Below are 16,852 nucleotides of genomic sequence, written 5' to 3' on the forward strand. Positions count from 1 at the left end.
TATAAATAACAAAAACAAAAAACATCCATAAAGTGATATTGTGTGTTTAAAAGAGATATTAATAGAAAAGTTGAATTGTTGGATTTTCATTTGGATCCATTACGTTTTCAGAATGTATTCAATTGCATTTTATTTCTTTTCACAGTTCAGCTTTAACTTATCGGGACATTATGCATCTACTGGTAAAGACGTCAAGAAGTAATCTTACAAATCAATACAGAACCAATTTCTTTAGAAATGCTGCAGGAATCTACGGTAAGCATTTTGCATACGCATAATATTTAACAAAAATAACTTGTTGTCAAGCAGACACTCCATGGGTATTGTCTACACTAATAATTTTAGCTGAACACACAAAACCTCAAATATATCAAGGAATGTAAATACAGAGATTTGTGAAAGAAATGTTACCTGAAATTTAAATATATGTTTTGTGTTATTTGGAAAGTAAAAATTTCGGATAAAATCCATTTTTGTGATAACAATGACAGGACTCATGAAGGAATGCATTTGTATCAATATACATTTTGTGTTATCTATTCAATGTCTACCTTACAAATTATACAAGAAAGTCTTGAGTTAAAGATTTTATGTACTGAAGTTCTGTATCTTTTTATTTACTAGTACTTATCAGTTTTCCGGTTATTTGTCTTTATGCTATTATGCTCCTGTTGGTCGTTTGACATCACTCGGTATTTGCGCATCCAGCTATCGGTTTGTTTTTCTTTGGGCTAGGAACAGGAAGGTCCAGAGGTACGATTCGGACTCGAGAGTGTTTCGCACTGTTGTTTTCATTTTGTTTACCCTTGTATTTATATTTTACCGAATTTGTACTTTATCGGGAAAGTTTATACTTGTACAGCATTATGTTTATTCACTCTATGTACTATCAACTACAAAAACTTTTTTGTTGGTGTCTTTGTCAGATTTACTATCAACTACAAAACTTTTTTAGCTCACCTAGCCCAATGGGCCAAGTGAGCTTTTCTCATCACTTAGCGTCCGTCGTCCGTCGTCCGACATCCGTTAACTTTTACAAAAATTTTCTCCTCTAAAACTACTAGGCCAAATTTAACCAAACTTGGCCACAATCATTATTAGGGTATCTAGTTTAATAAATATGTTCGATGTCCCCGCCTGCCAACCAACATGGCCAACATGGCTAAAAATAGAACATAAGGGTAAAATGCAGTTTTTGGCTTATATCTCTAAAACTAAAGCATTTAGAGCAATAAATATGTTCATCAGGTTAAGATCTATCTACCCTGAAATTTTCAGACGAATCAGACAACTGGTTGTTGGGTTGCTGCCCCTGAATTGGTAATTTTAAGAACATTTTGCAGTTTTTGGGTATTATCTTGAATATTATTATAGATAGAGATAAACTGTATACAGTAATAATGTTTAACAAAGTAAGATCTAAAAATAAGTCAAATGACCAAAATTGTCAAATGACCACTTAAGGAGTGATTGCCCTTTAAAGTCAATTTTCAACAATTTTTCGTAAATTTTTGTAATCTTTTACAAAAATCTTCTCTTCTGAAACTAATGAGAAAAATTTAACCAAACTTGGCCACAATCATTATTGGGGTCTCTAGTTTGAAAAATGTGTCCGATGACCCCGCTAGCCAACCAACATGGCTGACATGGCTAAAAATAGAACATAGGGGTAAAATCCAGTTTTTGGCTTATATCTCTGAGACTAAAGCATTTAGAGCAAATCTGACAAGGTAGAAATGTTCATCAGGTTAATTCTATCTGCTCTGAAATTTTCAGACAATTCATAGGTTACTGCCCCTGAATTGGTAATTTTAAGGAAATTTTGCAGTTTTTGGTTATTATCTTGAATATTATTATAGATAGAGATAAACTGTAAACAGCAATGATGTTCAGCAAATAACGATCTACAAATAAAACAAATGACCAAAATTGTCAATTGACCCCTTAAGGAGTTATTGCCTTTTATAGTCAGTTTTTACAATTTTTCTTAAATTTTTATAATCTTTTACAAACATCTTCTCCACTTAATCTACTGGGCCAAATAGAATTAAACTTAGCCACAATTTTCAATAGGCTATCTTGATTGAAAAATATATCCGATGACCCTGCCATCCAACCAACATGGCCACCATGGATGAAAATAGAACATAGGGGTTTACTTTAGAAGTCTATGGGAAAATTATAAAAAAACAATTTCAAATGGTCACAACTTGAAAACTAATTTAAATAATGATAAGGGGTCTTCAGTAACTATTGTAAGACTACAATGGGATGACCTGCTTTTTATTTAACTACTGGGCCAAATAAAACCAAACTTGGCCTCGATCATTATTAGGGTACCTAATACTATTTATTATGATTTTAACCTTATTTTACATTATTTCCAAAACTAGAATAGATACAGGTGAGCGACACAGGCTCTTGAGAGCCTCTAGTTTGTTGCTGTTTTCGTCAGATTGACTATGAACTACAAAGAATATTTTGTTGGTGTCTTTGTCAAATTTACTATCAACTGCAATAACATTTTTGAAAACAACAACAATATGTGCATATTCCGAAAATGTATGTAGGGGAAAACTCCGTCAATCTCCTCCCCTTACAAAATGTTCCCCCAAAAAGCAGGTCCCTTTGCTTACAACTTCAAAGCTAAAGAACACCTTAGAAGGGTTTTCGCTTATCGCTTATCAAAAGACTGTTCTTAACTAATAAATAAAACACTGTACCGTTTTCGTTTCAAAGAAACCATTATAAACAAACGGGAAAATGAAAAACGATGTCGCCATATTAAGCTTCTTTTTTAATTATAAAGTAAGTCAGATCTACTACTTTAGAGCAAATTGTTCAATATGGTAGTTATAAAACCCATGGTTTGACATGGATAATGAATTATGATCATATAGACTTCTCCGGTTTGACAATAAAATCTACACTTAGAATGAAATCCGCTTGACTCTGTGAGGTGAATGAATTGGAAGTCACGTTGTCAATCAGATTGGGGAAGTGAAATCCGATATTATTTTAGGGCGAATGTAACGCTCCCTGCATGTTAAAGAAGCCTTGCAGTAACTCTTAGAGGGTCCTTACAAGGCTTTGTTGGTCCGGAATAGTTCAGCCGCTTTCCATTAAAACCTTTATTCACAGTCATCCTTTTAACCGGTGTCCTAATATGTAAATCCATTACCTGAATGTCTCTGACATATGTCCACTGGCTGTTAAGAAAAGAATAATCAATTAAGATTTTATGTGTAACAGACGCAAGAAAGTTGAATGATTTTAACATACGATACATTTTGAAAGAAATTTTTAATTTAGTATCATCATATTTTGGATTTGGATTAATTGATATCGGCATGCTAGTCGAAAGGAGCAAAACCTGGAGGAACGTCCCACCTATACAATATTGTAGAGCAGAAAAAACGTTTGACAGTCCGTAAGTACTATATTTGTATCTTAGTATATTAGTAGATCAAACTTCGTAAAATTTAAGTTATTTGTAGGTCTAGATAATATACCAATGTCTCACTTGACGTAAATGTTTTCAGTAGAAATATTCACTACTGTCATGTTGATAAATTTGTTTTTTTCTTAATTACATACCTGTATATTATATAATAAACATTAAACTGGTAGAGGTAAATGATAATACATATATACTTTGACTGGATAAATGTATGTTTTCTACATTGGCTAGAGGTATAGGGGGAGGGTTGAGATCTCAAAAAACATGTTTAACCCCGCCGCATTTTTTGCGCCTGTCCCAAGTCAGGAGCCTCTGGCCTTTGTTAGTCTTGAATCATTTTTAATTTTAGTTTCCTGTGTATAATTTCGAGTTTAGTATGACGTCCATTATCACTGAACTAGTATACTTATTTGTTTATGGGCCAGCTGAAGGACGCCTCCGGGTGCGGGAGTTTCTCGCTGTATTGAAGACCCATTGGTGGCCTTCGGCTCTTGTCTGCTCTATGGTCGGGTTGTTGTCTCTTTGACACATTCCCCATTTCCATTCTCAATTTTATATTGTTACATTATATTTCGCAAAATTTCGTTAAACAATTAATTATGCATGTATGTCACCATAATTTAATACTTCAGTTCATATTAACACACTGTATTTGTTTCACTTCAAATTTTATTGTATTTTTATTGATAATGTATGGTTTTTTTTTAACTTGTACTTGGCGTTTAGAGATAAATAACTAAGGACAACAGAAACTTGAAATTAAACTTAAATCGTGTTTCCAGTCTGTGTAATTTGCATTGATTTGTATGTTTGTTTTATCAAAGCAATGTTGAACTTGGTGCATGCTTTTTCATAACAATTACAAGTATGTCAAATACGTATATTTCATTTACTGCAAATCCATGTAATGATAACGTATAAATAATACATTAGAATTAATATGAATCGATTGTTTATATTTTAGACTGAACAGTGACTCCACTTATTTTATGGTTCAAGTCACTGGATGCTCTGCTACATATATAGAACATGTTGAAATATCATTAAAAGTAGACCATCAACACGCAGGACAGATTCAATGGGTTCTCGTATCTCCGTATGGCACAAAATCTAAAATTCTTCCCGGTAGAGGTCTCGATCCTACAACAAATATGGACATTACTGTTTTAACTGTTCAACTGTGGGGAGAAAATCCTAATGGATTATGGAAATTTGAACCCACAGCTGTGTTTGGTAAAACTCTTGGTATGTTTATATCAATAATTTTCAAAAGCGGAAATATCACAATGCTTTTGCATTCAATGACTTTGTCTTTAACTAACGAAGTTATGAAAGACAACATTAGTTAATTTATTCGATTTGTTTTTGGACTCTACGACTTTTACGGATTAAACAAAATGTTGACCCCCGTTCTCGTGAATATGGATATTTGTTTTACCAATTTTACGAACATTTAACAAAAACTAAAAAAGAAAGTTTTTTTTTCCAGTCGCAAAAAAGTTCCAAAATATAAATGTGATATTTTGACTTCAAAATACATATTTAAATTATTGTATAAAGAATTTATACTTCCATACTACTTTAAAACCAACATTATGGACAGCAAAAGAAGAAAAATAAAAGATTCAAATAGGAATGAATATCTTTTAATTTAAATTTTGCAAAGAGAGCATTGGGGTCTCCCGGTATCTTGATTAATTAATAAAACATAGACTGATCGGTCAATATTTTAATGAAATGCGCAAATTAAAGAAATACAATGCATTCGTGAGAACTTTCAATTAAATGAAGGAAATTAATTACTATTTTGACCCAAAACAGACGTTTAGTATTAATGATTGAAAAACAATATACATACAAAATAAGTCAATTTTTTGCAACATGTAGCTTGGAAACAAACTAGGTGATATATCCTGTCTTTTGAAAATAACTACATTTTGGCAAAGTATGAAAATGTTCTACTAGTATTATGTTTTGTTTATAAACCAATACTACTTTAAACCAACATTATGCGAGGCAAACGAAGAAAAATAAAAGATTCAAATAGGAATTTATATCTTTTAATTTTAATATTTTGTGTTGTTGTAAAGATAGTATAAAAGTTGTTAATGCATTTTTATTCATGTGTAAAGCCAATTTTTCTTCATTTTATTTAATTTCAATTAAGAAACAAACCTTTTCACTTTTAGATCACGGCACTGTAGAATCAGTAGGTCTATCGATTCATGGATATACGTGTCAAGGTCAGCATTGTCTACCACCTGCTGAACAAGGTAAAACATCTTTCTATATGAGTTTAACAACAGGATACTTATATTTCACTATATAAGAAACAAATTTTAATGCACAATATACTACAGAGTCAACTTGAGGGAGTTGAGGGAGTCGAAATCAAGAGTCACAATACCAAGTCCAAATATTTTCAAATGTACAACCATTTACTTACAAACAAAATACAATGTTACGAAATAGACAAGTGCAAGCTTATAACAACCTTGCTAAAAAAATTAAGAAAACTTGTAGTAATTGTTCCAAGAAGATGTGCATTAAAAATATCCCACTGGTTAAAATGATGATCAGTTTTCGACTTATGACATGACTTTGTCTGTAGCTTGCTTTCTTCAGTTTATTTTATAATGTTACGAGAAAACATTAATACTATTGGAAAATATACCAAAAACTCTTTACAATTGAATCCCAACTAGTTATAAAAATCAAGTAAAATAGTCAAACATTGGGTTATGCAAATAACACTGGTTAGAATAAAAGCAGGCCTAAAATACAATTGCAATCATATGATGACAATGTTTTAAAATGAATGTTTTAGGAGCAACTAAACACTCAGTTCCCTCCTTTGTGTTAATTGCGAATCATATGTTCTATATTCAAATTTTCAACAATGAATATAAAGTTCAGAGGTATGATACATTGCCAATAACACAGCTATCCACAAGGGAGCAAATAAATATGTATCAATTGTAGGCCTAGGATAATGTATAACTTTCGATAATTTCACGGTCACCATCACTAATTTGTAGACCGACACGTTGATACGTTGTGTCAGGGTTTAAACTTACTAGCGACGTTTATTCACGTTCTTATATCTTTTTAACGAACTTAAATAATTGATGAGTGATTGCATGCATCTAGAATATATGATGGGCATCTTTAGCTCACACATGTATGTGTTTGATAAATGATTATGTTATAATTCGTATGATACCAGAAAACTAAACTTCATTCCAAAGACAATTCAATTTAGCCAGAGCCAAACCAATTGTTGAATATAATACAATAATTTCTGGATTCAATCAGGATTTTCCTTCACTCTTCTGCTTCCACATAATGGTAATACAATTGTATGATACAGATATCAGGACAATCTTTAGCTTTAGTCAATAGCAATAGTTTGGAGAGACAAGTGGTTATTTCAAATGATTTAAATGCATTAAATTCCAATGAGCCTAAACAGTAAAACAGAAACCACTTAAGGTAGGCTTTATTCAGATCTTATCTGTGTTAACATATAAAAACGCGAACGTTTGATTTATCGTTTCTTGTCGTCAATTTCTATGATAGTATGACGACTGTTGCAATTATATGTTTTTGTTTTAAGGCGTAGGAAGTTGGGGTAATTGGCTTTCATGGTCAGAGTGCACAGGTACATGTGGTCAAGGAATTAAAAGTCGAAGTAGACAATGTAACGTCAAGAGTAATTCAGCATATTGTGCAGGGGACAGTTCTCAAACAGAATTATGTCCTCTTTCTAATTGTCAGCCTGATATACAGTCAGGTAAGATTAACAAATTGGTTAAAATGTAGTAAGCAAACATATGCATGTAAATCAAAATGAGGTTTGGAACAGTATTTATGAAGCCTTATCTAGTACCATGAATGCTAATTTAAATTCTTATGTGAAAATGAAGTTTGCTCTTGACGTTTTTCATTTTTATTACTATTAATATTAATCAATACATGCTCTGACTTTCTATAATAGATTATGATTTAAACAATTTTGCAAAGAAAACTATATGCATGTATATTTTAAAAACTTTAAAAACTAGCATATAAAACATTTCTCTAGTAAGATATGATATTCTTATTACTTCTCATATGTTTCTCATACCACTACTGAAAATTTTTGTTTTCGCATATGTTTATATTAAACATACAGAGTCACATTTTAGTGCCATGCATATTGGAGATGATAGCACAAATAGAGAACACGGTACCTTTTTCATTTTTCGATAGTGCTTATCTAGTTTACATTATATCTTAAAATGTATTTTATCATATGAACATGTTTTTATTTCTTATTGCTCCAAAAAGTATCTTAAACCCTACACATATTGTCATTTTTCTTTAATGACATAACAAAGGAACTTATAGCTGTTTGTTGACTTTTATTTATTAGAAGTTGAAATTTGGAGGAAAATATTCAACACAGAAAAATAAACAAAATTAGTATCTATTATATAACTTTACAGAGATCACATCTAGTGGATGTCCATCTCCAGCATCATTACCAACAAGATGTGTTGAACAGTGTTCGAGCAACCGGAATTGTAGGGGACAAAGGAAATGTTGTTATAACGGGTGTGGTCATACATGTGAGACATCTAGAACACGTAAGTACCAGGTGCATTAGATATACACGTTAACAAACAGCACCTGTTTCTGGAATAACCTTCATGAGGTTCATTCATTACCAGGCTTAAACCAACAAACGAAAAAAAAATAAAGCAGACTGGAACATACAACAACATCTCAGTTATACGCTCCGGATTTGGGAAAGGCACACGATTTATACTTGAATCCATTATGGTCGACTTAAAAGGATCTGTCAGAATAATGTGAATAGTTCAAACAAATAATATATACACTGTAATAATCACTTAAATGACGCCTCCCGTTAATTGTTAAATTGTTAAATAAATAATGGTGTATTTTGCATTAAAAAAATAAGAAGTTAATATATGAAATTGGTGATTGCATTTATTTCGTTTGATGATTGACTCTTTAACACATATATGTTTATTTTAAATATTTAAAAACTTGCATCTCAAATATATCTCTAGTAAAATATGAAATTCACATCACGTCCTTTTATTTCTCATATTACTAAACATTTCTTTTTTCACATACATTTTATATAAAACATACAGAGTAACTTTTTTCAGTGTCACGAATATTGCAGATGACAGTATATATTAAGAGAACATGGTCCTTTTTTTCATTTTTTAATAGTCATTATCTAGTTTACATTATATATAAAACTATATTTTATTTATGAAAATATTTTTAATTCTAATGGCAACAAAGCGTATCTTAAACCCTACAAATATTGTCTTTTTTCTTTAATGTTAAAACATAAGAAACTTTATAAAGTTTTTGTTGGCTTATATTTATTAGAAATTGAAATTTAGAGGAAAGTGTTCAGTTTTAAAAAAATAAACAATTATGGTTTCTTTTATATATCTATGCAGGGATCACGTTTAGTGGATGTCCATCTCCAGCATCATTACCAACAAGATGTGTTGAACAGTGTTCGAGCGACTGGGATTGTAGGGGACAAGGGAAATGTTGTTATAACGGGTGTGGTCATACATGTGAGACATCTAGATCACGTAAGAACCAGAGAAATTAGATAAACACGTTAAAAAAGAAGACCAATTTAGGTCAATTTACTTGTAGAATTTTTCAATCGTAGTTTTAGCACAGCTACCTACATTATTAAAGTAACTGAAAATTAACCAACGAAATGTATCATTTAAAACAAGTGATATTATGTCCGTGAACAGCATGTGTTTCTGAAATAACCTTCATGGGGTCCATTCGTAACCAAAACTTTGGAAAGGCAAAAGTATAAAACGTTTTAGGGCATACGTATTACGGTCACCCTCGTGAAGTTGTTGATCGATACGATACGTCTGTGTCTCAACCAATAGCTACATGTCTTAGCGGTTTTTGATCTTTAGATAACAAAATAGTCGCCCGATCTGCTATTCATCGATTCTGTCCTAGTTTCAATTGTGACATTTTGACTGAGTGTGGATTCGCATTGCGGAAACTGCATGCATATTTGGAGAATTTTACCCTGTCGATGCACACGCTATCTCTCGTTTTTGAGTTTAGGCGATACTAACAGATTTTGTACCTTAATTCTTTGTTCTTTGGTTTGCATTTTCGTAATGAATTTATGAGATTTGAACATTGATAAGCTACTGTTGCGTCTAATGAAATCTAAAGCAAAACACGAAAAATTATAAGACAGACGACAAGTTAATGATATGCTCCGGATTTTGGAAACGCACACGATGTACACGTAATACCATAATGGTCGACTTGAAAGGATCAGCTTGAATAAGTGTATAGTTCTGACATAAAGTCCATTTTAAATATTATATATAATACAAATTACAAATATAATGTAATAATCACTTAACTGACGCCACTCGTTAATTGCTAAATAAATAATGGTGCGTTTACATTAAATAAAGGAAGTTTATATATGAAATTGGTGATTCTGTGTATTTGGGTTATATGATTGGCCTTTTTAGCGCACTTATTCATTCATGTAATAAAGGATTATTAGTAACCAAAAGTTAGAAAAGCCAAAAGTATGTAAGGTTTCAGGGAATTAAAACATAAAAGCATATTTCTTGAAAGAGTAGAAACCGTAGGTCAGTCTATTTTACGAATTTCTCTTCAAATTAAACGTGAAAGTTTATTCATGGGATGTTCTTATTCTTGTTCTTTCATTTTATTAAATTTAATTGTGTAACTCAGTTTTGCAAAGTTTAACATTGCCGATTTTGGCTGTTGCGGTTATACATGTTTTAATGCGATAAAGGTATTATATCATTTGCATTCGCACTTTTCGTTTTTGGAGTACCTGAAGGCGAGTTATATTTGAAATATCCTGCCCGTTCTACTTTCATTTTGGTAGTGAGCTTGCCTTGTGTTTTGGAAATCTTGTAGTCGACCTTAGCCGTGTCAAACCAAAGACTTAAAAATTGAAATGTGCTTTTTAGGATTTTAGAGAAACCACTCGTCGGCTTAGAGTTAGAATAACGTGTCTAGGTTTTGAAAATATGTATTTTTAAAGGAAAAGAAATATTATGTTGTCTTTGTTTATATATATTCATAACGGATGTCAAATTGATTCAATGTTCAACATTCCACATTCAACATTCAATTTTTTTCAACATTCGCTTTCAACATTCGTTTTTCATCATTCAACATTCGTTTTCAACATTATATAATTGTTTTCAATATTCTACATTCGTTTTTCAACAAACAAAATGAAAAAAATTACATGTTGAATGTTGAAAACGAATGTTTAATGTTGAAAACGAATGCAGAATGTTGAAAAACGAATGTTAAATGTAGAAAACTAATGTTGAACGTTGAAAATGAATGTTGAATGTTGAAAACGAATGTTGAATGTTGAAAACGAATGTTGAAAGTTGAAAAACGAATGTTGAATATTAAAATGGAAAAAAAATGAAAAACATTTTTGAATGTTGAATGTGGAACATATAGATATAATTTGGTTAAATCTGGTTCAGTTTATATTTAAGTCATGTCAGACTTCAGAAAATATGAAAGAAAAAAGGAAATACAAGCCTGTAATAGCGTATCAACTTGGAGATGTATATTCCATAATCAGGCGGTACTCAACCACAGGAGGTCTAAAAATGATAAACATTGAAAACTACATACAATGCTTAAATTAACCTGGATATGAATTATTTATAGAAATGATTTAAAACTTGTGAAACTATTCCTCTTTTCAGAAAATGTTAGTATTTTTCTTGTCCCTTTTAAAGGCTAAAAAGCCATTTTGGAAAGAAGTATTTGATGCTTGGAATGATCTTTAAAATAATCAAGATAAGTCTCAAATAAACACATGCAATGTATGGAAGAATAATGCAATAAAGATTTGTAATCAATCAGTTTTAAATAAAGATTGGTATCAATCAGTTTTCAATAAAGATTGGAATAAAAAAGGAGTTTGGCTGCTCATTAATGACTTGTTAGATGAATGTGGAATTTCACGACTTTGTTATAAATTTAAAAATGTATACAATAACGAAACTAATTTTCTTACATATCAAGGTTTAATTTCTGCAATAAAAACGTATTTAAAAGAATATAATATAGGTTTCAATGATTTAGAGAGAAAACGGCCCAGTTTTGCCTTCAGTTATACAAATATTCTTTAAATCGCCGAAAGGTTGAAAAGATATGTATAATATTTTAAATAGTAAAAAGTAAAACCTTAAACGAAAAGTGTGACAAAAAGTAGTCCTTATCTTCTCAATACAAACTACTATTGGAAAATATCCATGTAATGCCTTTTGTATTACCAAGAACTCAAAACTGCAGTGGTTTCAATACAGAATAATGCATCGAATTTTAGGCACGAATGAATTTCTCTTCAAATTAAACGTGAAAGATACAAATAAGTGCAGTTTTGGGTGTGGAGGGGGATCGAAACAATTGCACATATATACTGGACTTGTCCGTATATGTCAAAATTATGGAAAGATCTTAACTCTTGGATATTTGAAAAGATAGAAATAGAACTAACTTTACATATAGATTTGGTTTCATTTGGTTTTCTAACGAAAACCGATAAAAATGACATAAGAAACTTAATAATTCTGTTAAAAATTCTATATTTATAGAAGCAAATTATCATTGGAACAAACGAATATGATAGCGCTAAATATTTTTTAAAAGAAAACTTATTGATAGAAAAATATATAATTTATAAGAAGAAAAGGCTCAGTAGGGCGGAGAACTGCTGGAATCCCTGGACTCCTTTATTGTCATTACAACAAAGATAAAGAACAGACACCATAGGTTGTACGAATTCAAAATATGTACTTTCAATCCAAGCAACCTTTGTCTTGCAATCATATTCTGATATATATCAAACTATTTTAGCTGTGTATTATTATTTTCTTAAATTAAGGATGTACACCTCTGAGGATAAATCGATGTTGACGATTTTCATTTTTGCCTTGATCGAATGAAACACATCATTGTTTGACGTTTCCGTGGGATTACTTTTACTGTTAAACATTTTTTTTTTCAAATTTAAATAGGTTAATTTTTGATGGCAAAATAGTGGTTGATTTTTTTTTTCACATTTTCCGTTTATGCTGTTCATGGTATTACTTTACGAGTAACAGTAATACGTATTACAAAAAACACGGTTTTGCTGTTGCTTTGACACTCTTTTGTTCAATTTTGAAATAACAGTTCTCATAAGCATTTACCTCTAATCTAAACGGAGGTGAGTTCTCATAAGCACATTCCTCTTATCTAAACGGAGGTGACCAATCTGGATTGTACTCGAATCAGTCGAATATACTGAAGTGTTCTTGATCAAATCTTTAAATTAATATAACCAAGAAAAGTTCGCACTCAGGCACTTCTTCAGGTTTGTAAAGATACCACGATAACAATTGATTAATTTTGTGCATCCTAAGCTCCGTTTTTGATTTAACGTCATTTTGAAATATCCGATTCAAAACCTTGAAAGTCAGCATTGTATGAGTACGAATAAATACGTGAAAAGATATATAACCATATATGTGTGGTATTTTTATAATCAATAGAACACTCAGACAACTGATAAAATAAAATGACAAGCAATTCAAATGTATTACTATCTTGGGGTAGATGAACAATGAACTATAAAACTCAACTTAAAGATTATAAGAATTTAACTTACAGTATTTCAGATATTTGATTTATTTGTTTACATTTTTGTAGATCATACAACACCGACACCCACAGCTCGGACAGTGCAAGGTATAAACTTTATAAATGTGTCATAGTTTCGTATTAAGTAACATTTTAGATATGTATTCATTCCAGTGATGTATTAATATGTAGTTAAATGTTTATTTGTACGTAACGAATTTCTATATTGCTGGAAATGTAAGTTATATTCACGGAATTGTAATACAGTAAAGCGTTGTGTCGTCTGAATGAATTGATAGGGTTTTTTTGTATTCGTATTTCTCTTGTCATACAAAATCCGCCTCAAACTGTTGAATTCATTACCATTTCTAAAGATGAAAGCAGTAGCTTAGTTGTAATATCTAAACATATTTTGAATTCTAGAATTAAAGGATATAATAGAAGTTTAATAGTTTATAAAGAAAATAAAGTATGTTTTTTACAATTGTCTTACTTGTTGTTACAATATAGAAATATTCCTTCCAAATTGAAATAAATACAAAAGTAATTGTTCATTGCTGACTTATTTAAACAGTTGAAATACTAAGGTAATAATATTATTTCTAATTGCATTGTTTAATCTTACCACTACCACGAGACAAAACAAAACGCTCCTTTATGCGGAAAGCGTAGAGTGAAAAGGCTGATCATTTAAGTTTTCATTCTGAATTTCTCTGCAGAATATTAACATGACTGAAGAAAACCTTGCATGAAGATTTTGAAAATGAACATTTAAAAACAAATATTCACTGTCTTTTAAATACAGTTTTCTTTATTGGACATGAATGTCCCAGAAAAATTAATCTTAGGAAATAGTAATACCATAAATGTATCATAGTATTGTATATGCACACTTGCCTTATAACGTGTATGAATAAAAGGAGATGTCACATGTAGCTTAAAAATATATTAAGGCCAACCAACATGTACAGTCATCAGAAATAAACGAATTTCAGTAAAATATCGAACTCAGAAACGCCCAGAGTCTACAAAAAGTAAAAAAAAGATAAAATGATGTATATCAAAGATTTTTCATAAAAACCAATTTCCCATAAGGTCGAAAACTCAATTATAGCTAAAGGCACACTAGGTACCTGATTTCGGACAAGCATCTGCGCATGTTGCGGTGTTAAACTATGTATTCAAGATATTACCCTTTCTTCTTTTAAATCAAATGCAGTTTATTCTTTAACCAAAGGTTACATAAAAGAACATAACATTAATATCAGTAGAGAAAAAAAACACAGCTCGCCGCTTGTATTGTTTCCATCATTGAAAGACAAATTGTTCCGTTTCTGCAAAAGAATAGAATATAAAACAACAATATATACATGATCTATATCGATTGAAATGTGAAAAATTGTTCGCAATTTCTAAAAGTAATTGAAAAAGGGAGAGGATAAGAAGCTCACATGACTAATTTAATCTTGCAATATATTTACGTGCATGTACCGTGTCTAGAGCCTGGTCCGTGGTTGTCTTACGCCAGAACAAATTAAGAACTTGGTGCTGATAGCAGATCGTTGATTGTTTCTGTTCAATTTAAGATTTATTTACAACTCGAATGGACTCAGTGCGAAATAGAACTTGACAAATTGTAGAAAACTCATTATATTTTTATGAAGACAATGTGTTATCCAACCCTCAATATATCCTAGGTTACTTTTGTCGTTTGGGTTGCTGTCTCATGACGTATTCGACACATCAGCATTTATTCATATCAACACATGTATCTGTCAATAGAAAATCAACCTTTTCTATACTTACACTTTTTACCTATATTTTAAGGACATATCATAAATGTTGTATGAAAAACTAAGTATAGTTTAATGCATATAATGAATAAGGAAAACACTTACAAATAACAGAAATAGGTTAGTCAATTTCTCTTAGAAAAAATACAACTCAGATGTTAATTGTAATAACACTTATTTAACAGTTAATTTGCATTACCTAAATTCCTAAATAAGCTATATATGATTTGAACATGCAGGGATGGAATACTGGAGAGAATGGTCAGAATGGTCAACATGTTCTGTTACTTGTGGTTATGGAACTAGTTCAAGGACATGCACTAGAACTACTTTTAGATGCAGGGTTGGTAGTCGACAAATAAAGGACTGTTATAATGGTGAATGCCCACGTAAGTATTTGCAGAACATAAACTCTTTTAGAGCGCATCGACTAATGAAGAGTGGTAACAGTAATTAATGTTCATATTAATCTTCAGATTCCAAGAAAAACAAATGCGTGTTCGGCAATTGCTTCTTTTTAGACATATTAACTGTAGTAAATTCAGTACAGTTCAGACAATTTGCTTGCAGTCAATTCAGTATTGTGAAGTAGCTTTTCATACAATTCAGTATGATGTTGATGTGCACAGGTAAATAACAACTACTGAACAGTCTGAACATAGACTAAACAAATCTTAAGTGACTGCAAGCGAAATGTCTGACGAGATGCTAAAATCAAAAAGATCGTTTCAGGTCAAAATTTGTTACTAGTGTAGACAACTAAACTCGGGTAAAAAAATAACATTTTCAGACTTCCTCAGGTTTGTTAATATGATAAAAATTACCAATAAACAATAATGTATATTAATTCATTGAACTGGACGCCACACTAAACTCCGAAACATATAAATTAACCAAAATTATAAAACATACAAGACTAACAAAAGCTGGAAGTTCCTGACTTGGGACATACGCAAAAATGCGGCTGGGTTAAACAGGTTTTGTAAGATGTCAATCTTCCCTATACTGCTAGACAACGTGGAATAAACAAACACAAAGCAATACGCACAGTAAAACTCAGTTTAAGAAGCTTTTTTGCAATACCATTTCCCAAAATAAAGGTATGACATTTAATGTTCCTGTCAAAAACAATATTACTTAATGGCAACGTCCTGTACTTAATCCTATTGATTTGTAATCACCAACAAATCATATTATAACACGGTAATTAACAACTTGCAGTAATTTTCCATGAATTTTAATCAATTTGAAAGATTAAAGTCTCAGTCTATTCTATAGATTTCAATATTTATTCAATCAAAATAATTTTATATTTTATTTCAAAAATACGTTTAATGTTCATGTGACCATGTTTATCGCAGGTCAACACTATACTAGATTCTTTACAAGTTCTTACAGAAGGATGAAAGCTCTAGATAAAAGAACACTCGTTTTGTCTAATTTATTTTTCTCTTATATATATTATTCTGTGCATGAGAAAAATTCATTCATATATATATTATACAAGTCTAAATTGAAAACAACGTTCAAACCTATGATTGCGTTGGATAAAAACCGCAATTTTTATACGTGTGCATGCAAAACAAATGTCTTGTTAGAGGGGTCTAAATACAGCACAAACAACATTTTCCAAAAGACCAAAAAAGTGAAACAGTATATTTTAACAAAATGCATTTGACTAACAGGTCGAACAACAAATGTTCTTAAACCCTGCTGACTGCCATTGGCGATTGCCAAATAAACGGATCACCGATGTAATAAATGGATCTTAATCATAAATTTATTATACATATATATATATATATATATATATATATATATATATTCACGTGAACTTAAAGTGTTCAGAGCCTTTTAAAGTAGAATAGGGGTGCGAAAT

At 31.0% G+C, this 16,852-nt stretch overlaps 2 protein-coding genes across 11 annotated transcripts in view; both read left to right on the forward strand.

The window, feature by feature from the left end:
• Positions 1-16,852, forward strand: part of LOC127730301 (endoprotease aex-5-like) — a 57,485-nt gene that overhangs the window by 34,679 nt on the left and 5,954 nt on the right. For 2 of the 3 annotated variants that reach the window (XM_052238631.1, XM_052238632.1), the window contains 9 exons: positions 146-255; positions 3,313-3,430; positions 4,425-4,705; positions 5,650-5,733; positions 7,077-7,253; positions 7,948-8,088; positions 8,947-9,087; positions 13,250-13,288; positions 15,213-15,362. In XM_052238631.1, the coding sequence (XP_052094591.1) occupies positions 146-255; positions 3,313-3,430; positions 4,425-4,705; positions 5,650-5,733; positions 7,077-7,253; positions 7,948-8,088; positions 8,947-9,087; positions 13,250-13,288; positions 15,213-15,362 (1,241 nt within the window). The remainder of the gene's footprint in view (positions 1-145; positions 256-3,312; positions 3,431-4,424; positions 4,706-5,649; positions 5,734-7,076; positions 7,254-7,947; positions 8,089-8,946; positions 9,088-13,249; positions 13,289-15,212; positions 15,363-16,852) is intronic. The other variant, XM_052238633.1, reaches the window with a different exon arrangement.
• The window catches only part of LOC127730300 (furin-like protease kpc-1), a 131,142-nt gene that overhangs the window by 34,629 nt on the left and 79,661 nt on the right, over positions 1-16,852 (forward strand). The window lies entirely within an intron of this gene.

Source organism: Mytilus californianus, unplaced genomic scaffold (genome assembly GCF_021869535.1).
Source record: "Mytilus californianus isolate M0D057914Y unplaced genomic scaffold, xbMytCali1.0.p SCAF_2, whole genome shotgun sequence".
NCBI classification, from domain to species: Eukaryota; Metazoa; Mollusca; class Bivalvia; order Mytilida; family Mytilidae; genus Mytilus; species Mytilus californianus.